At 42.5% G+C, this 25,098-nt stretch overlaps 1 protein-coding gene across 1 annotated transcript in view; it reads right to left on the bottom strand.

The window, feature by feature from the left end:
• The window catches only part of ptpn9b (protein tyrosine phosphatase non-receptor type 9b), a 44,807-nt gene that overhangs the window by 14,674 nt on the left and 5,035 nt on the right, over positions 1 to 25,098 (bottom strand). Inside the window, exons 2-7 of the mRNA XM_061977029.1 lie at positions 21,163 to 21,306; positions 9,332 to 9,421; positions 9,089 to 9,213; positions 8,897 to 9,002; positions 8,722 to 8,832; positions 3,363 to 4,234 (exon numbers count right to left, since the gene is read on the bottom strand). Of these exons, the coding sequence (XP_061833013.1) occupies positions 3,363 to 4,234; positions 8,722 to 8,832; positions 8,897 to 9,002; positions 9,089 to 9,213; positions 9,332 to 9,421; positions 21,163 to 21,306 (1,448 nt within the window). The remainder of the gene's footprint in view (positions 1 to 3,362; positions 4,235 to 8,721; positions 8,833 to 8,896; positions 9,003 to 9,088; positions 9,214 to 9,331; positions 9,422 to 21,162; positions 21,307 to 25,098) is intronic.

The raw sequence follows: 25,098 nt of genomic DNA, 5'->3' as shown, positions 1-25,098 counted from the left end.
ATATTTCACAAAGCAATAATTGGTTAATATTTAAAACAAACATGCGTATTTCGCAAGCAAATATTTTTTAGCTTACCTCATTATTAACAACCCTGTCTGCAACTGAAGTGGGTTGTTTGGGTGGATCTTTCCTCTCGATGTCTACGGCAGTTGTCGGTGTAAACAAAGGATGAAGTCCGTAAGGTTTGCTCACTTTCGGTTGACATCCAAAAGTACCAGCTAGTGAAAAGTTTGTTTTCCTTGCTTCAAGTTGTTTCATATGTTTTTGGCGTTTCGCATGTACTTGCAAAGCCTTGAAACCTCGTGATCCATAGTCAATATTATCATGACACCACGTGCACAAAACCTTTCCGGGACGATCGATTTTCCGAATAAAATCACCGAACAAAGTCGTAACTTCCTTCTTCCCAACAGTATCAGTGATTTCCCTTTACATCCAGTCCCATCGAAACTTATTTTTGACATGTTTATCAATGTCTTTTACTCGTAAAGCGTCCTTTCTCTCGAGAACCGACATCGTTTACGTATGGAAAATGGCGGTAATAACCATTATGAATGATGACGTTATTAACGTCATCATTCATAACAGATGTCCTGATTGGTCACAAGGAACATATCAACCTATCAACTACGGCGTAATATAAACTACGTCTCGAATATTGATTTAGGGTCGGGAAAAAAAAACGGGAGATAATTTTTTTTTTCTTTCCGAGATTAAAAAAGACGGAATTCCGACTTTAGACGGAAAAATCACATGCCTGATACAAGCGCTTCTATTTGCGTCCTTTTCGGTCTGCGAATGTTTACATTGCGCCAAATAGACCTCCGTGTGCGGACCATGTCTCAGCGTATGAACGCTTCATTCATTTAGTAATTTTTGTGTGCCGCTGGAAGCCTTATTATATATATTATTATATTAAGCCTATTTTGCTGATATCACTTCCTGTACACACACACACACACCGCTATTTTGAAGAGGCGGGGCCCCCTACGTCACATCCTCTTTACATCCTGTACCCACCGGCGCGGCCATTTCGAACATCTTCGAGGCTAGCGGCACTTCTGACGAGTTTATTTCCACAATTGTTGTACCTTGCGCCGCTCAGAGGTGTGTCAGTCTGTCTTAGAGATCACTTTGTGTGATCAGAAACGCCTTTAATGTGTCCAGACTCTGTCTCGCCTTATTGTGTCGGGTTGTTGGACAACCACTGAGGTAGCATTTTAGCTACGTTGTTTGCTTGCAGCTTGTAGCGCCTTCATTTTGACGATTTTAAAAAGACGCCGCAGCGGACCTTTATTACAGCGAAGGAGAAGGCACTACCGGGACACAAGCAGATGAAGGATCGCCTCACAATGCCAGCTTGTGCTAACGTGAAACCACTGCTAGTTTATCACTCCTATAGTGTTAAACAATGCCACAAATATTCTCAGACAAGGTAAAAATTATATTCCTTTTTTGTTTTTGAGGCACACTGACGTGTGTGTGTGCTCAGTGTTGACATTTAAGCTTTCTCCAATGTTGTGTTGTTTGGATACAAAAAATAGATTGTTGAGCTGTTACTCCCTTGTTATGTTGGTTTGATATAGATATATACACAGTATACAGGGTTTCCCGCAGCGCTTTGTTGTTAAAGCGGCCGCCTTAACAACAAAGAGCCACGGCGTAAACTAACGTCTTAACAAGCTGCTATGTGTCGTTCTGCCTCTGTCAGGACGTCTCTGCAGCACCCAGTATTGTCCCACCCACAGAACCATTTGATTGGTTACACGCAGAGCGGTAACAGCCAATCAGCAGTGCGTATCCAGAGTGCATAGTGCAGAGTGACACCTCCCAGTCAACTACTAGTAACATCACTATGAGCCCGTTAACGTTCTAGAAACATAAGCGGAAACTCAGCTCGCTCGCAGTCCTTGAGGTGAAGGCTAATTAGCTTTTAGCGTAACCTTAGCTCACTGTGCGGTGTGTGTGTGTGTGCATGTGTGTCTAAGAGAAAGACACGCATTATTGACCTACAGTTAACAACTAAGTTATTTCACTTTAGCTTTTTCTGTGTTGATTGAGCTGTGTTGAAGCAGCAAAAAACGACATTATGTTAAATGAAGAGTTTCCTGAAGCTGTCTCTGATAGTTGATATAATAATGTAACTGCATCATAAATCCTACATGAACTCCATGGTATTCAGGGATGAATAGTCTCTCCTATTGCTATTGTACTATTTTTTCAGTTACATTAATCATTAGTAATGTAGCAGCCTAGTTTTGAATGGCAGGGTCCCTGCTATCACATTAAGTTAAAGTTAAAGTACCAATGATTGTCACACACACACTAGGTGTGGTGAAATGTGTCCTCTGCATTCGACCCATCCCCTTGTTCACCCCCTGGGAGTTGAGGGGAGCAGTGGGCAGCAGCGGTGCCACGCCCGGGAATCATTTTTGGTGATTTAACCCCCAATTCCAACCCTTGATGCTGAGTGCCAACCAGGGAGGTAATGGGTCCCATTTGCACAGTCTTTGGTACGACTCGGCCGGGGACTGAACTCAGGGCGGACACTCTAACCACTAGGCTACTGAGTAGGGTTAAACTATGTTGATAAAAATATAACATTTACATAATAAAATTCAACTACAGGCTTCCCAAATGCTGTAATAAATTAAGCATGATGAGTTGAGCATATGTCAGCATGTGGCCCCACTTTTAACTCTTTTTTTTCAAACGCTTATTGCAAACGCTTATTTACATTAAGTCATTCATTTGACTTAAGTCATTATTTTGACTTAGTAAGTCATATTTGTTTCATATTTTTGACTTAGTAAATTACTAAGTCAAAATATTGACTTACTAAGTCATAATAATGACATAGTATCTCAGGTAACCAGGACTGTTTTGTGTATTGTTTTTACTTTTCAGAAAAAATATCAAGATATATATAGTATATCGGCATTCAGCATATGGAGCGGAAAACACAACCAAACGGAACGTAGATGAAGTATGTTTGCCTCAGCCGCAGGTACTCACTGTTCCTCTTGCTTAAACGGCGCACTGATTTCCAGGACGGGGAGACGACCAGGAGCACCGAAACAAGCTCGCCAAAAATTGTAGGCTTACTCACGCAACAAAGCCGGCCTACTACAGCGATGAGATGGAGACGTGATGGCGACAGGCCGAGTTACGCTGTTCCTTACACCCACCCACCCCGTTCCCCGTGGAGAGACACCACCTTAACTAACACATTTTCTGGGGGAAACACTGGCATATACAGTATGTACACACGGCATGGTTTCCCCCAGCTTGCAAATATACATGTGGCGATTACATAATTTGCATTATTACTACCCAGCCCTAGTTTGACAAAATATCTTACTTGGAGTAGTCAAAGGTGCCTGCTGGAGGCTCCTTGCGGATCTCTTCATATTCCTGATAGATCCCTCTCTTCTTCTTCCTCTTTACGTGCTCCACCAGCTCCCGCACCGCCATTCCCCCTTGTTCGGGCACGTGAATGGACTCCTCCATGCAGCAGTCCTCATCGGGATCCCAAGACGAGGCCAGGGGTGGTGACTGTGAGGTGGGCTGGTGTGGTGGTCGAGGCAAAGATTTTTGGGGCAACGGCGGGACTCCCTCATCTCCCTCGCCTTCCTCATCCACCTCCTTTATATCCTCATTTAGATGTCTATGTTCATAGTCTGTGGTTGTGCCGCGTGCTGCGTCGTCGTCGCCTTTGTGAGAGAGGGGGGTGTCAGGCGGCGTGTCTGACTGGGGCGGTGCTTGGTGGCCACGACCGTTCATGTTAGAATTCGGGCTCATGTTGGTTCCGCTCACAGCCGATCCGTTCCAGTGTTTGTGGTTCCCCTGTAGCCTGTTGGCTGCAGGGCTGTGCTGAGGACGTCCTCCAGTCCTGCCTTCCTCATCACCGCAGGGGTTGTGTGGGTTGGCGTTGTTATCGCCGTAGCAATTAGAGTTCGCCGCGGCGAGCTCTGAGCCCAGCTGCGTATTCGAATGGGTGTGTGACAGTGTAGCACCGCTGCTCGGGTCGCCACAGTCCTGGCTGTAAGAGCGCAGGAGGCTTCCCACGCAGTCGTGGGGGTCATGTGCTTGCGTGTCCCCCTCGACTGTGTTTGCGTTGACACAGGACTGGATCCAGGCCACGTGGCTGCACTGCGAGGTCCCGCCGAGGTTTTCCGGGAGGGAGGAGACTGGGATATGAGTGGCCAGCTCTGAAGCCTTCACGGTGCAAACCTGGCAGATGGAAAACATTTTTAGTTGACTGACGGGAGACGAGACCACAATCTTTTCTACATCGACCGATTGTCAGCGCCGATATTTGGCACTTTGACTTATATCGGTCTTTCTTTCTTTTTCTTTTTTTGCAACTACACAACAGAGCTTTATCAGCAGATACAATATATACACATAAAGGTTGGGTCGATATATTGACCTACGAATTATTGCCAATAAACAATATTATTGCCATTATTTTTATGAGACCAAGTTATACACTGATGTAATGAGAATACATAATGCATGTATATATCCTTTCAAATTCAATAAATGTGTATTTCTGGTGTATTTTAATATTGTGTACTTGGAATGAAAATGTTTAAATCTCTAAGTTAAATAAAACATATTTTACTTGTAATAAAAATTACAACCAAAAGCAAAAAAATTATGGCTTTTTTTTGCCGATATCCGATATTGTCCAACTCTTAATTACCGATTCCGATATCAACCGATACCGATACATACAGTCGTGGAATTAACACATTATTATGTCTAATTTTGTTGTGATGCCCCGCGGGATGCATTAAACAATGTAACAAGGTTTTCCAAAATAAATCAACTCAAGTTATGGGAAAAAATGCCAACATGGCACGGCCATATTTATTATTGAAGTCACAAAGTGCATTATTTTTTTAACATGCCTTAAAACAGCAGCTTGGAATTTGGGACATGAGGAGGTTGAGGTGGGGGGGTGGGGGGCGGGGAGGTTAAGCGGGGGGTGTATATTGTAGCGTCCCGGAAGAGTTAGTGCTGCAAGTGGTTCTGGGTATTTGTTCTGTTGTGTTTATGTTGTGTTACGGTGCGGATGTTTTCCCGAAATGTGTTTGTCAATCTTGTTTTGCTGTGGGTTCACAGTGTGGGGCATATTTGTAACAGTGTTAAAGTTGTTTATACGGCCACCCTCAGTGTGACCTGTATGGCTGTTGACCAAGTATGCATTGCATTCACTTGTGTGTGTGAAAAGCCATAGATATTATATCAGTGGTTCTCAAATGGGGGTACGCGTACCCCTGGGGGTACTTGAAGGTATGCCAAGGGGTACGTGAGATTTTTTTTAAATATTCTAAAAAATAGTAACAATTCAAAAATCCTTTATAAATATAAATAAAACCTATCTTTTTTTCCAAATAGTTCAAGAAAGACCACTACAAATGAGCAATATTTTGCACTGTTATACTATTTAATAAATCAAAAACTGATGACATAGTGCTGTATTTTACTTCTTTATCTCTTTTTTTCCAACCAAAAAGGCTTTGGTCTGATTAGGGGGTACTTGAATTCAAAACATTTTCACAGGGGGTACATCACTGAAAAAAGGTTGAGAACCACTGTATTATATGATTGGGCCGGCACGCAAAGGCAGTGCCTTTAAGGTTTATTGGCGCTCTGTACTTCTCCCTACGTCCGTGTACCACTCCGTACAGTGGCATTCTAAAAAGTCATACATTTTACTTTTTGAAACCGATACCGATAAATTCCGATATTACATTTTAAAGCATTTATCGACCGGTAATATCGGCAGTCCGATTTTGTCGAACATCTCTAAAAAAAGGTACAACAAAAATCAAAACTTTGTGTAAATATCTTGACAAATAGGAGGATATTATATAAGAAAAGAACAGCAGGCCGCAGTTTACACATTCTCATACTTTCTGTAACAGCCTGGAAGAAATTCAGCCAGCTTGACTATAATTATGTGAAGGAGTCCAGAATTGTTAGCAATATTACATGTAGAGAAATGCCATATTGTTACCATTTTTCCCAGGAGATTTTCTATATTTTGAAATAAATATGTGGATGCTCCTCTGAGTCACATGTAATAAAAGTTTTTTTTTTTAACTTAAAGCCTAGTCCAGCTGTTTACTGACATATACTATTCATGATCAAATAACTTTCACTGCAAATGAATATCGGCTCCAAATATGGGTTATCAGCCTCCCTGACTACTAATAATAGGCCCTAAATAAAAAAACATTACAGTCGATCTCTAATACATAGTGTTCTAAAGACAGACAAACCCGTTCTCACAGTTTTTCCCGCACAAACCTCCAACCTCCTCCTTTGCCTTGAAATCCAGTTTTTGTCCTTCTTCCCTGCTCCCGTTTTGGTTGTTTTCACTACTGCAGCGATGGGAGTCGCTCAACAACACTCAGTCCGCAACATTTGGAGCGTGGACTCATTAACGCAATGTGGCGAGTTTTACGTTCCGTGATTTAATCAAATAACGCGACAGAGATGGATAAGGATGACAAAAAAGATACGGTACACCAAAAATCTAAACTTTGTGTAAATATCTTGACAAATAGGATATTATTATATAAGTAAAGAACAGCAGGCCGCAGCTTACACATTCTCATACTTTCTGTAACAGCCTGAAAGAAAGTCAGCCAGCTTGATAAATGTCTCAACTATAATCTACGCGAAGGAGCCCAGGATTTTTCACAATAATTCAGGGTTCCTCACGAGAAAACATTACAATGTAATAAATCCATAACCTGCTATAAAATGTAGTCAATTATTGTGATGTAGAGATATGCCATATTTTTTACCAATTTTCCCAGGAAATGTTCTATATTTCGAAATACAAATGTTGATGCTCCTCTTAGACACGTACCGGTAATCATTTTTTTTTTTTTAACTTAAAGACAAGTCCAGCTGTTTACTGACATATACTATTCCTGTTTTTACTGCAAAATGACTATCGGCTCCAAATATGGGTTATCATACTCCTTGACTACTACTAATAGGTGTCAGCCCTAAAAAACCCCATTTCAGTCGATCTTTAAAATAGGGATGTCCCGATCCGATATTTGGATCGGATCGGCTGCCGATGTTTGCCAAAAATTGCGTATCGGCAAGGCATGGAAAAATGCTGATCCAGATCCGGTTTAAAAAAAAAACTCAGATCCGTGTTTTCCAACGCACCGATTTAAATAATACATTCCACTTTTCTGCTGCTCCGTAATTTCCGTTCCGCATTTTCCAGCACACCTTCAACACATCCACATGTCTGTGAATTCTTACGCAGTTGCTTTTAGCTGCTGGCATTACACGACAGGCTCTTCTCACTCTTTTCCGTGTCTCCCTCTCACAGACAGCAGCGCACCTTCTTACACACGTCACATACTGTCACGTCATACGTCACATACGTATACGTCCTCCCCGAGCAGAGAGGTAGCAGCATGGCTAACGTTAGCTGTGATGCTAGCGCAGCCGTGCGAGCAACGCTCCCTCTAAGGTGCTCGCCTGTGCAATTGCGCACTGTTTAAGCGTCCTCTGCGCATAGCAAATCTATGCCACGCACAAAATCTAATAAAAAAATAAACGCATAACAATTTTCAACACACCGACACGACAGAGAAAACAGTTTTCGTCATCATTGTTCAAATATTGTGACGTCTGTCGAGACGCTTATCTCCATTCGGTGCCACACGCCCACACCATCAAAATGCTGAGTCAAAAATTTCCACATCAACACCGTATGAAAAAATTAGTGATTTTTTTAGTTGTGATTTCCTTCTCGCATGAAAGTTTAAAAGTAGCATATATTAATGCAGTATGAAGAAGAATGTTTTAATGTAGACATGCAAGCCTTGAAAGAAAATTTTGAAAATCAAGACTACATTTCCTGCAAATGGGTGCATTTCTACCCTATATTTTAACTTTAGATTTATTCTCATATCAAACTCTTTTGGCTGTCTTTTTGACACTTACATCCGGCGCCCCCCTCCACACCCTGGATTATAAATAATGTAAATAATACAATGTCATTATCTTGTGTGATGACTGTATTATGATGATAGTATATATCTGATAGTATATATCTGTATCATGAATCAATTTAAGTGGACCCCGACTTAAACAAGTTGAAAAACTTATTGGAGTGTTACCATTTAGTGGTCAATTGTACGGAATATGTACTTCACTGTGCAACCTACTAATAAAAGTCTCAATCAAAACACATAGAATCATCATACTGCTGTGATTATATGCATCAAGTGTTCATTCAAGGCTAAGGCAAAATATCGAGATATATATTGTGTATCGCAATATGGCCTTAAAATATCGCAATATTAAAAAAAGGCCACATCGCCCAGCCCTAGTTCAATGATGCCATTTCTGTTTGTCATGTATAATTTTGTCTATTTTGTGTTTATCCTTGAATAAACAGGTCAGTTTCTTGTTACCAACCATTGTGTATTATTCAAACTCCCCTAATTCAGCTGGCTAGTTGTTATCAAGAGTACTAAAACCCTTTTCAACATGATTCTGACAACTAAGTAGGCTAAATAACTTTAAACTTTAATACATGCTCGGATAGGCCAGTATCGGTATCGGTATCGGATCGGAAATGCAAAAACAATATCGGTATCGGATCGGAAGTGCAAAAAACCTGGATCGGGACATCCCTACTCTAAAACATAATGTTCTGAAAACAAACAAACCCGTTCTCTCAGTTTTTCCCGCACAAAGAGGCGGAGCACCGCAAACGGTGCTCGGAACCAAAGAGGCGATGATACGATGAAGACGCACTTTAGACGAGCAGGAAACGCCCCCTGGAAGAAGCAAATGGTAAGTATGAGTAAGCCGTCTTATAATAAATACCCTAATATTATGAACCTTGAGCAGATTGAGGATCTTCACACAGAGCTCGTAGTCAAAATTCCCATAGCTGGAGTTGGTCATGTCATAGATAAATATGAGTCCCTCTCTCTGGGTTTGAACACTGGCAAGAAAAACAAAGACCATTAGGAAATGAGCAAGGGGTTGAAGACTTCATCAGCATAAAAGCAGAGTCGACGCGTGCATCACCTCTCTATGGCTTTATCCAGCTGATAGATGATGGCCTGCAGCACCGCTTTGTGCGTGGTTACGTCTGGCCGATGGAGACGAGCTGTGAAAAGAGCCAGGGCGGCACCATTTGCGTCACGCCCAGGCTGGAGGAAACACGTCACCGTTGGTAATGACAAGCAAATCACGCACGCATAATATACAAATAGTATCTAACCGGAGGTAGACAATTGTAAAAATGATATTCAAGTCTGCACTACTCACCAGGACTGTGAATTTTCCATCGAGCAGCTCAGAGCGGAGGGGCTCCTCGTCTGGATTGATATTGATGATCCCCTCTTTGAGTCTTGTGTTCTGAGGGAACGAGCGAGTCTTTGGTGAGCAGCATGTGGTAAAACCAACATTTACTACACTACTCACACAGCCGTAAAAAGAAAGAGCAGCGTCAAGTCATGTCGATTAAAACAAAATATCGTCTTTACAATTATGATACTGTTCCAAAGTGTAAACTAGAGATGTCCGATAATGTCTCTTTTGCCGATATTCATATATTGTCCAACTCTTAATTACCGATTCCGATATCAACCGATACCGATATATACAGTCGTGGAATTAACACATTATTATGCCTAATTCTGTTGTGATGCCCCGCTGGATGCATTAAACAATGTAACAAGGTTTTCCAAAATAAAACAACTCAAGTTATGGAAAAAAAGTGCCAACATGGCACTGCCATATTTATTATTGAAGTCACAAAGTGCATTATTTTTTTTTTAACATGCCTCAAAACAGCAGCTTGGAATTTGTGACATGCTCTCCCTGAGATAATCCTGATACCCACAACAACTATGGGAAATACTATACTTTGACTTTCACAAAGTGCTTTTTTTTCTTCTTTTTTTTAAACATGCCTCAAAACAACAGCTACAAAAACAATGAAGGCACACAGCTTCAGTCCAGAGTATACTAGAGTAATAAAGTAAACAATAACATAGTCCTCCTTTAGTGCAAGACTGCCTGGCATACTGTATAACAGGGATTTATAAACTGGGCTCAATCTGTCCTGCTCTAACGTATTTGTATGAGTAACAAAAATGTGCTGCAAGCTGGTGGTGAGTGCTTGAAGTGGCTTACCAGTCAGTCAGAGCTTCTGAAATGCTGCATTGAGACAGGGCACCTCCGTTCACTGCAAACTACAATGTGTGCCATGCAGGGCAGACTAGCCACACCAAACTCCACCGTAGGTTTTTGTTGTATTTTTGTTTTTTCTCGGCGGAGTCTTTATAGGCCTACTGAAATGAATTTTTTTTATTTAAACGGGGATAGCAGATCCATTCTATGTGTCATACTTGATCATTTCGCGATATTGCCATATTTTTGCTGAAAGGATTTAGTATAGAACAACGACGATAAAGTTCGCAACTTTTGGTCGCTGATTAAAAAAAAAGCCTTCCCTGTACCGGAAGTAGCGTGACGTCACAAGTTGAAAGTCTCCTCACATTTCCCCATTGTTTACACCAGCAGCGAGAGCGATTGGGACCGAGAAAGCGACGATTACCCCATTAATTTGAGCCAGGATGAAAGACTCGTGGATGAGGAACGTGAGAGTGAAGGACTAGAGTGCAGTGCAGGACGTATCTTTTTTCGCTCTGACCGTACCTTAGGTACAAGGGCTCATTGGATTCCACACTCTCTCCTTTTTCTATTGTGGATCACGGATTTGTATTTTAAACCACCTCGGATACTATATCCTCTTGAAAATGAGAGTCGAGAACGCGAAATGGACATTCACATTGACTTTTATCTCCACGACAAAAAATCGGTGAAGCACTTCAGCTACGGAGCTAACGTGATAGCATCGGGCTTAACTGCAGATAGAAACAACATAAATAAACCCCTGACTGGAAGGATAGACAGAAAATCAACAATACTATTAAACCATGGACCTGTAACTACACGGTTAATGCTTTCCAGCCTGGCAAAGCTTAACAATGCTGTTGCTAACGACGCCATTGAATCTAACTTAGCTACGGACCTCGACAGAGCTATGATAAAAACATTAGCTCTCCACCTACGCCGACCCTCATCTGCTCATCAACACCGAAGCTCACCTGCGTTCCAGCGATCGACGGAGCGACGGAGGACTTCACCCGATCATCGATGCGGTCGGCGGCTAGCGTCGGATAGCGCGTCTGCTATCCAAGTCAAAGTCCTCCTGGTTGTGTTGCTGTAGCCAGACGCTAATACCCCGATTGCATCGACAGCTTTCTTCTTTGCAGTCTCCATTGTTCATTAAACAAATTGCAAAAGATTCACCAACACAGATGTCCAGAATACTGTTGAATTTTGCGATGAAAACTGAGCTTTTTGTATTGGATACAATGGCGTCCCAATACCTACGTTTCAACCATCGACGTCACGCGCATACGTCATCATACCTAGATGTTTTCAACCGCAAGTTTCGCAGGAAATTTAAAATTGCACTTTATAAGTTAACCCGGCCGTATTGGCATGTGTTGCAATGTTAAGATTTCATCATTGATATATAAACTATAAGACTGCGTGGTCGGTAGTAGTGGGTTTCAGTAGGCCTTTAAGCGACAACTGTGTGGTACTACTTTTTTTCTGTGTTTACTTCCGCTTGTATTCATCTTGTATCTCCTTATGATTCTTGAAGAGGTGGGAGATCAAATTGCTCGTATTAAAAAGAAGAAGTCTTGGTTCCTCCTCGCATAACCAACTTTTTGCAGTCATTGCAAATTGCCAGTTTTTTATCCGTCAGAGACACTTTAAAATAATCCCAAACCATAGATATGGTGTCGTTAGTCAGTCACCGAGCGAGCGAGCTTGTGAGCCACGGCTACAGCGCCGGCAACAACACACTCTTGTTGTTGTTATGCTGCGATCACGGCGGTTTGATGAGGTCATCAAGCGTTGCTAGTAAACCTCTCATGCTGCAACTCCAGTGTTGTGTGTGGGAGAGGGGAGAGGGGAGGGGCTGCTGACTGGGAGACGCAACTGCTCTGTACTTCTCTCTACGTCCGTGTACTGGGCCGATATTAACGGACATCTCTAGTGTAAACCATGATCTGGCTTGTGTTTCAACCTTCGAAAGTGGATTAGCAACACACGTCACATCTTTGAGAGGGAGGCAAAGTGCTGAAACACGTGTTTTTTAATTTGCTGGGTGCATCATGTTATGTAAGCCTCCACAGCACAAATCATGTGGCAAGTTTTTGTCATTTTCCTGAAGCTATTTCTGAGACTTCTACTTTTTTACTGTCACTTCTGCAACCAAAGGCAGTGTTTCCCCTACCATTACATTAGGGATGGGGGGGGGGGGGCACCACAAGAAAGTCAAGTTCATTGTATTGTCTACATAGCGCTAACCGATCAGGTTTATAGCGACATGAAAACTTTATATCACGGATGTTGTCACCTAAATTATCATAGTTGTTATCGTATTTTTCGGATTATAAATCGCTCCATAGTATAAGTCGCATCCAAGCAACGTTATCATGGACACCCCTGCTTATTTCAGCAAGACAATGCCAAACCACATGTTACAACAGCGTGGCTTCATAGTAAAAGAGTGCGGGTACTAGACTGGCCTGCCTGCAGTCCAGACCTGTCTCCCATTGAAAATGTGTGGCGCAATATGAAGCCTAAAATACCACAACGGAGACCCCCGGACTGTTGAACAACTTGACTGAGTGTTGTTAAAAGGAAAGGCCATTTAACACAGTGGTAAAAATGCACCTGTGCCAACTTTTTTGCAATGTGTTGCTGCCATTAAATTCTAAGTTAATGACTATTCGCCCCCCAAAAATTAAGTTTCTCAGTGTGAACATGAAATATCTTGTCTTTGCCGTCTATTCAATTGAATATAAGTTGAAAAGGATTTGCAAATCATTGTATTCTGTTTTTATTTACCATTTATACAACGTGCCAACTTCACTGGTTTTGGGTTTTGTACTATAGTTATATTCAAGACTAGGGCTGGGCTGGGCGGTATGACCCAAAATTCAAATCACGGTATAAACTAAATCCCTTGATGGTAATGGTATATATCTTGGTGTAAATGACGGGGTGTACAATATATAATGGAAGTGTATCTGAATGGGTTTTGTAGTCCCTTAGCAAATATAAATTGATTTAGACAACAAAAAAGCAAAGATATGTTTGTTTGGAGAGCACCTCTTTTCTGCCCACATAGCCTTCTAAATAAGAATCAGTTAATCAATTCAATCTACCCAGAAGTCCTCTTTAAAACATGCTGTTAAAATGCATGTCCTCTGAATATATGCCTTATAATAGCCACAAACTGGATGATACATGTTTTAATCAGGGTACAGTTTAAAAATGTGTTAAAAGGATTTATGGCATTCATGTGTTTGGAAATGGATGACTTATATAATTAATACATTTGAGAAAAAGACCTCATGGAATTATATTTGCTGCCTTTAAATGCATTAAAAATAAGCTGAGCCAATTTACCATCTTGAATGAATTGTATTTTATTTCCTCTCAGTTGTTTAAAATAAGTACAGTAGATAGCAAGATATGTATAAAGTGTAAGTCTTGTTCAATTACTGTGGGAATGTCAGGGAATAAGACTTGTGGTCTTGTGAGAATTGTCTTCTTTGTCCATCCTAGGCCACCTTAGGTCACGTAACGTGCGTCACCAGAGCTGCTAATGTTACCTCGTGTGTGTTGAACTGGATGAGTTGTGCTCAGCGTCCTCATTAACATGACAAGACGTCACAGTTGAGGAAAGGGGAACTGCACTTTTTGGAAATTTTGCTTATCGTTCACAATTATGTAATAAAAAAAAAATTGTTTCCCCAAAGGCAATAAGCGGTAGAAAATGGATGGATGGATGGATGTTTCTAAATTTTAAATCAACGTAAATAAAAATCCGCTTACAGCCGAGCCAATGGGAGCTCCACTATTCCGCCAAAAATATTAGATAAATTAACATACAAAAAGAGCAAACAATACTTAATATACATTTTGTGACTTGAATATTAACCAAGCATTAGTGATATTGTGATTATAAGCCTAACGGAGACAAACTATTTATAGCGGCGGGGTGATCACTTCTGCGTGTCCCTATGTTTACATCATCGAGTGGTCTGCTGTTTAATCGCTTCCCTGCTCCTTGGAAGTTTATCATAGATCATGCCTCTCATCTGGAAAGTAGATGGCTGAGCATATAATCCAACAAGATGGGACACTTTGACCGCCATTTAAGACCTGGAACTGACGAGAACGACGCGAAAAGCGCTTTCCCTCTCTTCTTTGCGAGGAATTCTTCATCTAAATGGTAATATATGAACATCACAGCAGTCGGCATCCTAATGACAGCAGACCTTGCACAGTAAGTGATGTTTTATTATGTTTGTTGGCTGTTAGAATAATTATGTATATATTATCACACAACTCTTATTCTTAAGGGCCGTTGCTATAGTTATTGTCAATTGTGCTGAAGTGGTATTTTTCTTTTTCTGTGCAAAGCTGGCAATCCAAAAGATTGCAAGCCAGTCTCGTATCAGTGTCTGTGTCCAGGAACGGCCTGCTGACTGCCAAGGCCGAACCCTGCCGTGACGCAGACTGAGCAGAGACAAGGCGATATCACCAGTGTCAACACATTTGCATTTCTTGTATAATCATATATTGTGTCTAACTGGAGCTGTCGAGATTACCCCCTTCCCTCAGCGACAGCTTCAGTGATGTAACCAGGGACCTCCCAAATAAATAGAGGAAGCACGTGAGCTAGACTTTAGAGCGAAGTTTGGATCTGTTACTAGAGTACAGCCCAAAAAACGTGTCGCCTCGTGTCTGCATGATTCCTTCGTCTGTTTAATAGATGTCATCAGTGTTTGAACCTGACATGGCTCTTATAAAGTCTGCAGTGATCAGCAATCAGTGATGAAAAAAAAAAGTCTGTTTTTTAAATTAACGCACCATGTATGCTTAAAATTATAAAAATACATAAATATTTAATGTTACATTACATATATACTTACATTACGTATATAAACCCTAATGGAGGTGTTTGGATGTTTTTTAGGGGCTCTATAGGCAGAATTTAACAGCTCCCAAAGGATCCATTGTAAGCTGACTTTTGAGCAAATGTGATATTTAGAATGCATAAAAAAAAAATCATCCGACGTCATGTCGTTCCTAACGGTTGTGAACGATAGGCAAAACTCCCAAAAAAGTGCAGTTCTTCTTTAAGGACTACAGCCTTCTGCCACCACAGAATGACAAAGTTTCTGCCCCGAGAGCCGTTTCATTGTCGTATTGAGGCAGCGCTTTTCTGGCTTTCGGACCTTACAAAACCTTTTTTATGCGGTTTGAAAGCCGCAGCCGTAGAAAAGAAACACGGACAGACGTAGCGATTTTTTAAAATTTACTGTTCGATTGATTGCCTTCGAACATGTTGAAAAGAGAAACTGAGGTACCATGTTGGGACTGTATGCACGCATACTTGCCAACCCTCCCGGATTTTACGGGAGACTCACGAAATTCAGCGCCTCTCCCGAAAACCTCCCGGGACAAATTTCCTCCCGAAAATCTCCCGAAATTCAGGCGGAGCTGGAGGCCACGCCCCCTCCAGCTCCATGCGGACCTGAGTGAGACAGCCTGTTTTCACGGCTGCTTTCCCACAATATAAACAGCGTGCCTGCCCAATCACGTTATAACTGTTGAATGATGGAGGGCGAGTTCTTGGTTTCTTATGTGGGTTTATTGTTAGGCAATTTCATTAACGTCCTCCCAGCGCGGTAACAACACACAACAACAGCAGTCACGTTTTCGTCTACCGTAAAGCAGTTTGTCTGCCGTAAACAGCAATGTTGTGACACTCTTAAACAGGACAATACTGCCATGTAGTGTACATGCATATGTGACAATAACATCTACGGCTTTTAGAGAGTGCAGTGCACAACTGCGCACACAACAACGAGACAAAGCAGAAGAACGAGGAAGATACAGCCATGGCGACGCCGACGACGACGACGAGTAAGATGAAGAAATACGTTTGTAAGTTCCAAGCCGCAGCTGCGATTGGACCTGGAAAGCCTCCGGGAAGAAGTAGTGGACTACCAAGTGCTTGGCAGGGAAGATCTTCCTCAGGAAGAAAAGATTGACCGGTTTTGGGCCATGCTAGGGAGAGATGGAAGATTCCAGACTCTAATGCATTTGATGAAAGCACTTTTGTGCGTGCCACACAGCAATGCATCATCAGAGAAAGTGTTCAGCATGGTTAGAAAAATAGTGACAGAGAATAGAACAAGGATGGACAATTCAACCCTTAACTCAACAATGAGTAGATGAGTGTTATGTGTGTGTATATGTGTAAATAAATGAACACTGAAATTCAAGTATTTCTTTTATTTATATATACATAATAAAATAAATATATATATATAGCTAGAATTCACTGACAGTCAAGTATTTCTTATATACCGTATTTTCCGCACTATAAGGCGCACCGGATTATTAGCCGCACCTTCAATGAATGGCATATTTCATAACTTTGTCCACCAATAAGCCGCCCCGGACTATAAGCCGCGCCTACGCTGCGCTAAAGGGAATGTCAAAAAAACAGTCAGATAGGTCAGTCAAACTTTAATAATATATTAAAAACCAGCGTTCTAACAACTCTGTTCACTCCCAAAATGTACGCAAATGTGCAATCACAAACATAGTAAAATTCAAAATAGTGCAGAGCAATAGCAACATAATGTTGCTCGAACGTTAATGTCACAACACACAAAATAAACATAGCGCTCACTTTCTGAAGTTATTCTTCATTCGTAAATCCTTCGTCTTCGGTGTCCGAAGTGAAAAGTTGGGCAAATGTGAGATCCAAAATGGCCGGTTCCGTCTCGTCGAAGTCATCGGAGTCAGTGTCACTGTTATCCAGCAGTTCTGTGAATCCTGCCTTCCGGAAAGCTCGGACCACAGTTGTGACCGAAATATCTGCCCAGGCATTTACGATCCACTGGCAGATGTTGGCGTCGTCTGGCGCTGCCTCCCTGTCTTAGTGAAGGTGTGTTCGCCTTCTGTCATCCATTGTTCCCACGCAGTTAGCAGTCTAGCTTCGAATGCCCTGTTGACACCAATATCTAGCGGCTGGAGGTCTTTTGTCAATCCACCCGGAATGACGGCGAGTATTGAATTAAGCGCGTAAGTGTGTCTCTTAATGTGCTGTTATGAGCTAGCAAATATAACAACTACACTACCCAGCATGCAACGATAGTTACGAGCATGCGCGGTAGCCCTGAGAAGCGTTGTATGCTGGCAGTTAGAATGTGGTTATGAGCACGCTGTGAGTAAACGTTGAGAACTCAGTTAACACGCCTCGTCTGCATTATTTATAATTAGACAGACAACACACTTAATAGGAGCCATTTTGGGGTCTTTACATAAACACACAAATGGAAATGAAACGTCACATATCCCAGCATGCACCGCGCGCTTCTTCGTCATCCACTGTTCCCACGCAGTTAGCAGTCTAGCTTCGAATGCCCTGTTGACACCAATATCTAGCGGCTGGAGGTCTTTTGTCAATCCACCCGGAATGACGGCGAGTATTGAATTAAGCGCGTAAGCGTGTCTCTTAATGTGATGTTATGAGCTAGCAAATATAACAACTACACTACCCAGCATGCAACGATAGTTACGAGCATGCGCGGTAGCCCTGAGAAGCGTTGTATGCTGGGAGTTAGAATGTGGTTATGAGCACGCTGTGAGTAAACGTTGAGAACTCAGTTAACACGCCTCGTCTGCATTATTTATAATTAGACAGACAACACACTTAATAGGAGCCATTTTGGGGTCTTTACATAAACACACAAATGGAAATGAAACGTCACATATCCCAGCATGCACCGCGCGCTTCTTCTTCTTCTTCTTCTTCTTCTTCTTCTTCTTCTTCCGGGGGCGGGTGGTTGCTTACAGTACAAGAAGAAGCGCTTCCTGTTCTATGGGGGCGGGTGCTTACCTTGGCGGTTGCTTGCGTAGAAGAAGAAGCGCTTCCTGCTCTACCGGGAAAAAAGATGGCGGCTGTTTACCGAAGTTGCGAGAACGAAACTTTATGAAAATGAATCTTAATATTTATCCATATATAAAGCGCACCGGGTTAAAAGCCGCACTGTCAGCTTTTGAGTAAATTTGTGGTTTTTAGGTGCGGCTAATGGTGCGGAAAATACGGTATATATAACTTGAATTGGTGAATTCTAGCTGTAAATATACTCCTCCCCTCTTAACCACGCCCCCAGCCCCACCCCCGACCACGCCCCCCCTCCACCCCCCACCTCCCGAAATCGGAGGTCTCAAGGTTGGCAAGTATGTATGCACGTTCAAAATAAACTCAAACCATGACTACTAACGGCCCAGTCCTGGGATTGCATAAAATAGTTGTATGACATTTTTCTGCTCAACATCTGACTTTTTAAACCTGAACCATGTCCAAATCAAGGATTTAGCATTGTTTTTTTTTTTTTGACCAGCTCCTCCTCCTCCGCCAAGCTTGCGGCCTATTTCACATAGAGGCAGGTGCGATGACGTCATAGCGCAAATCTCTACCGTGGATAAATTTACACTGTTTCTATACATAACGTGTATACCGCAAGGCCATATTTAAGTTACTAAGAAATGCAGTTTGTTTATTTATTTATATGCAGTTTATAGAGATACAGAGATCACTGCTAGCCGCCTGTTAGCCGGGAGATCCAAAAATAAAGAGTCTCAGCAAGAAGGGATCGTTGTCGATCGATGTTTGTGATTGACATTGAAGGGCATTATATGGCCGTGTCGATCACGTACGTAGTTTTTTACAAAAATCAAAACGATACTGATCAGTGGCTGATCCATTGGCACGCCACCAATTATAACATAGGTAACTTTAGAATACTTTTTTTTTTTTTATATCAATACTAGAGATGTCCGATAATATTGGACTGCCGATATTATCGGCCGATAAATGCTTTAAAATGTAATATCGGAAATTATCGGTATCGATTTCAAAAAGCAAAATTTATGACTTTTTAAAACGCCGCTGTATGGAGTGGTACACGGACGTAGGGAGAAGTACAGAGCGCCAATAAACCTTAAAGGCACTGCCTTTGCGTGCCGGCCCAATCACATACCGTATTTTCCGCACTATAAGGCGCACCTAAAAACCACAAATTTTCTCAAAAGCTAACAGTGCGCCTTATAACCCGGTGCGCTTTATTACGATTCATTTTCATAAAGTTTCGATCTCGCAACTTCGGTAAACAGCCGCCATCTTTTTTCCCGGTAGAACAGGAAGCGCTTCTTCTTCTACGCAAGCAACCGCCAAGGTAAGCACCCGCCCCCATAGAACAGGAAGCGCTTCTTCTTCTACTGTAAGCTACCGCCCGCCCCCGGAAGAAGAAGAAAAAACGCGCGGATATCACCGTACGTTTCATTTCCTGTTTACATCTGTAAAGACCACAAAATGGCTCCTACTAAGCGAAAAGGATCCGGTTCATAAAAAGACGCAATCTCTCCATCCGCACACGGATTACTACCGTATTTCACAGCAACTGATATTCCTGTGAACCGCACTGTGGAACGGGAGCACGTACGGTGAATATTCGCACCACAGGGAATGAGAAGTCATCCTTCACTGTGGTTCTAGCTTGCCATGCTAACTTCCACCCATGGTGATATTCAAAAGGAAGACCTTGCCAAAAGAGACCTTTCCAGCCGGCGTCATCATAAAAGCTAACTCGAAGGGATGGATGGATGAAGAAAAGATGAGCGAGTGGTTAAGGGAAGTTTACGCGAAGAGGCCGGGTGGCTTTTTTCACACAGCTCCGAAGGCGAACACACCTTCACTAAGACGGGCAGACAGCGCCGGACGACATACGCCAACATTTGCCAGTGGATCGTAAATGCCTGGGCAGATATTTCGGTCACAACTGTGGTCCGAGCTTTCCGGAAGGCAGGATTCACAGAACAACAGCGACACTGACTCCGATGACTTCGACGAGACGGAACCGGCCATTTTGGATACCACGCTTGCGCAACTTTTCAATTCGGACACCGAAGACGAAGAATTCGAAGGATTTACGAATGAAGAATAACTTCAGAAGGTGAGCGCTATGTTTATTTTGTGTGTTGTGACATTAACGTTCGAGCAACATTATGTTGCTATTGCTCTACACCATTTTGAATTTTACTATGTTTGTGATTGCACATTTGCGTACATTTTGGGACAGAGTTGTTAGAACGCTGGTTTTCAATATATTATTAAAGTTTGACTGAACTATCTGACTGTTTTTTTGACATTCCCTTTAGCGCAGCGTAGGCGCGGCTTATAATCCGGGGCGGCTTATTGGTGGACAAAGTTATGAAATATGTAATTCATTGAAGGTGCGGCTAATAATCCGGTGCGCCTTATAGTGCGGAAAATACGGTAATATCTACGGCTTTCACACACACAAGTGAATGCAATGCATACTTGGTCAACAGTCATACAGGTCACACTGAGGGTGGCCGTATAAACAACTTTAACACTGTTACAAATATGCGCCACACTGTGAACCCACACCAAACAAGAATGACAAACACATTTCGGGAGAACATCCGCACCGTAACACAACATAAACACAACATAAACACAACAGAACAAATACCGAGAACCCCTTGCAGCACTAAGTCTTCCAGGACGCTACAATATACACCCCCCCCCAACCTCCTCATGCTCTCTCAGGGAGAGCATGTCCCAAATTCCAAGCTGCTGTTTTGAGGCATGTTAAAAAAAATAATGCACTTTGTGACTTCAATAATAAATATGGCAGTGCCGTGTTGGCATTTTTTTCCATAACTTGAGTTGATTTATTTTGGAAAACCTTGTTACATTGTTTAATGCATCACAACAAAATTAGGCATAATAATGTGTTAATTCCACGACTGTATATATCGGTTGATATCGGAATTGGTAATTAAGAGTTGGACAATATCGGAATATCGGCAAAAACATTTTTTATCGGATATCTCTAATCAATACATATATTTGCATCAATTAAGCAGACAAAAAAAAAGGACAGGTGTACCTTGTACGCTTGGAGGAGGTCGATGGCACGAGAGACGTCAAACTTGCGGGCCATAAGAAACTTGACGGCTGTGGGCCGGGACACGAGCCCGGCGCTGTGAGGCTGCTCTCTGAGACGCACCTCACTCAGGAACTCCTCCACAGCCTGGCAGGAGACGGAGATATAAAGACAGATGAGATTAAAAACAAAAAGAGCATAACCCAATGCCTGGAAAATGATACGGTCGGTCATATCATATTCATATTTAAGATCAACAGACTGTTAAACATGCTGATAAGACTGCATCCATGCTAACTGCTCTTAAAAGTGTATGTGGGTGGGTTCATAGAATTCCAAACAAAAGTGATGTTTTTAATTGCAAAAGTATGCTTTTTGCAGGTGATGTGGTCCCGTTGGATTGACCTGGCCAGGATCTTCAGCTCTCACTGGATCCATTCGCAGCTGAGTGTGAAGCGACAGGGACGAAAATCGGCACTTCTAAGTCCGAGTCCATGGCCGAAATGAGTTTCCTCCGCCGGGTGACGGGGCTCTCCCTTAGAGATAGGGTGAGAAGCTCTGTCATCCGGGAGGAGCTCAAAGTAAACCCGCTGCTCCTCCACATGGAGAGGAGCCAGATGAGGTGGTTCGGGCATCTGGTCAGGATGCCACCCGAACGCCTCCCTAGGGAGGTGTTTAGGGCACGTCCGACCGGTAGGAGGCCACGGGGAAGACCCAGGACAAGTTGGGAAGACTATGTCTCCCGGCTGGCCTGGGAACGCCTCGGGATCCCCCGAGAAGAGCTGGACGAAGCGGCCAGGGAGAGGAAAGTCTGGGCTTCCCTGCTTAGGCTGCTGCCCCCGCGACTCGACCTTGGATAAGCGGAAGAAGATGGATGGATGAAGGCAGGGTCGGTAAAAAAATAAATAAAAATCTGCGTTCCGGGGACGCGTGGACTTCCGGGAATGCGCGTCCTTTCTGACTTCAATGCGTAAAAAGAAACAAAAAGTGCGTTAACCCCAAAAGTGCAAATGTAACATGTTATTGCACTGATTAAAAGAACTATATTATTTATAGTTAGACTATTTGTGTTTCATGCTTAAAATCACTGCTTAGCCTGCGGCCTATTGGCACATTTTCACCTTGGCCCTTGGAGACTAAATTTGGGCAGCCCTGCTTAAGACATTTTTACAATTTAAAATAAAATCCCTACCCTGATTTTACAGTGATGTGTTGTACACTACTAAGAACAAAACCGTACAGTCACACACTCGAGGCTGCGCTGAAAAACAGGAAACTACCCGAGGCAAGATAAAGTTTTAAAAGGGGAACTGCACTTTCTTTGGAATTTTGCTTATCATTCACAATCCTTATGTTCGACCAGAACGCTTATGTTTTCCCTTTTTATGCATTTCAAAGTCAGCTAACAACTAGAGTACACTATCACTACCATAAAGCCCTCTGAAAAACATCCACAAAACGCCAACAATACTCAACTTTTTTTAATATTACCAAGTATTAGCGATATTGTTGTTATAAGTGCAAACACAGACAAACAGAGAGCTAACTAACTAGCTTATGCTGCTATATTGACATGTTGAGCTGCTGCATCGCCTCGGAGTTAGTGAAAGTAAATTCTTAGGTTTCTAAAATCATGCCTCTCACCTGGATAGTATAAGGTTGTGCACATAAACCGAGAAGTTGGTCAACTTTGACATCCAACTTAGACCCGGTAGAGAGAGAGAGACAGAGAGATTTAGCCTTTGTCGAAGAGAAAAATGCCTTATGCTGGCGTTGTTTTTGTCTGCACCAATAGTTTAAAATCACGAAAAATTTAAACGTTTCTTCAGAGTTCCTCAAGAGGTAATCAAGAAGGGCGGGAGAGTGCAAAAATTTTACGAAACGACGACGAGAAAAGCATGCAGATCACACTCCAGTCCAGGGGAGCGCAGTCGAATAAGCTGCTTTTATACCAAATCATGGCACCCACCTGTTCCCAATGAGCCTGTTCACCTGTGGGATGTTCCAAATAAGTGTTTGATGAGCATTCCTCAACTTTATCAGTCTTTTTTGCCACTTGTGCCAGCTTTTGTGAAAAATGTTGCAGGCATCAAATTCCAAATGAGCTAATATTTGCAAAAAATAACCAGTTCCAACATTAAGTATCTTGTCTTTGCAGTCTATTCAATTGAATATACCGTATTTTCCGCACTATAAGCCGCCCCGGGTTATTAGCCGCACCTTCAATGAATGGCATATTTCAAAACTTTGTTCACCTATAAGCCGCCCCGGGTTATAAGCCGCGCCTACGCTGCGCTAAAGGGAATGTAAAAAAAACAGTCAGATAGGTCAGTCAAACTTTAATAATATATTACAAACCAGCGTTCTAACAACTCTGTTCATACGGCATCCAAAATGGCCGGCTACGTCTCGTCGAAGTCATCAGAGTCAATGTCGCTGTTGTTGTCCAGCAGTTCCGTGAATCCTGCCTTCCGGAAAGCTCGGACCACAGTTGAGACCGATATATCCGCCCAGGCATTTACAATCCACTGGCAGATGTTGGCGTATGTCGTCCGGCGCTGTCTCCCTGTCTTAGTGGCGCAGGTCATCTTGTTGCTTCCTCTACCTATGCACCATTGATTAATTTATGTTTAATTCTCTCGTTGCTGCTCTATTTCCGTGTTCTACTGCGTGACTTATTGCCTCGAGTTTGAATTCTGCGTTGTACGCGTGTCTCTTAAAAGGAGCCATTTTGTGGTCTTTACAGATGTAAACACACAAATGAAATGAAACATAATATCCGCGCGCTTCTTCTTCTACGGGGGCGGGTGGTTGCTTACAGTAGAAGAAGAAGCGCTTCCTCTTCTATGGGGGCGGGTGCTTACCTTGGCGGTTGCTTACCATAGAAGAAGAAGCGCTTCCTCTTCTACGGGGAAAAAAGATGGCGGCTGTTTACCGTAGTTGCGAGACCTAAACTTTATGAAAATGAATCTTAATATTAATCCATATATAAAGCGCACCGGGTTATAAGCCGCACTGTCAGCTTTTGAGAAAATTTGTGGTTTTTAGGTGCGGCTAATAGTGCGGAAAATACGGTAAGTTGAAAAGGATTTGTATATCATTTAATTCTGTTTTTACTTACGATCTACACAACGTGCTAACTTCACTGGTTTTGTAGATTGTGCAATAGATATTACAGTTTCGTATTAAATTGTTCACGTCTAAGCTTGATGGCGACCGAACTAGGGATGATGCTCGAAACCAATTTTCCCGGTTGTTCGATAAGAAAATAACTGAGTCCTCGGACTCTAATCCCTTTTTGAGAACCGGTACCCGTTATCGAGACCACTATAGTAAAGAAAAAGAGTTGGTTCTTTATTCGAATCCCTGGGAACGAATCCCGTCCCGACAAGAAATGCCCCGTGGGACATCACAAGAAATGACGTCACATAGCTCAGTCATTTGTCACGGTGGGGTGCAGCGTGCTGCGGTTCGTTGTCCCGGGACGCAAAACTGACGGCTCCGGACGAAAGCGTGCAGGTAGGAGAGGATTTATTTCTCATAAATCATACACATTACAACAGACAGGAACGAAACAAAAGGAAAGTGTGCCGTTCGCACGAGAAGCTAAAGCAAAAACTTACTTAGCACAGGAATACTAGAAGCTAAGGTAACTTTAGCACAGGAATTATGAGCTTGAAAACCAGAATGCCAAAGTAACTGTTGCAAATGCAAACAATGAAGCCACGACGAGTGACCGGGAAAGGCAGGCTTAAATAGAGTCTCTGATGAGCAACAGGTGCGCGTACAAGGCCGGTGAAAATCATAAGTAACCATGGTGACTAAAACAAACCCCCGAAGTGCACAAAACAACTAAGGAAGTCCAAAACTAACAGAACATAACTAAACAAAACATGATCCGACCACATCATAATACATCACAGTTTCATATCATTTCAC

The sequence above is a fragment of the Nerophis lumbriciformis genome, linkage group LG16 (assembly GCF_033978685.3).
Source record: "Nerophis lumbriciformis linkage group LG16, RoL_Nlum_v2.1, whole genome shotgun sequence".
NCBI classification, from domain to species: domain Eukaryota; kingdom Metazoa; phylum Chordata; class Actinopteri; order Syngnathiformes; family Syngnathidae; genus Nerophis; species Nerophis lumbriciformis.
This window is presented reverse-complemented; position numbering and strand designations above follow the sequence as displayed.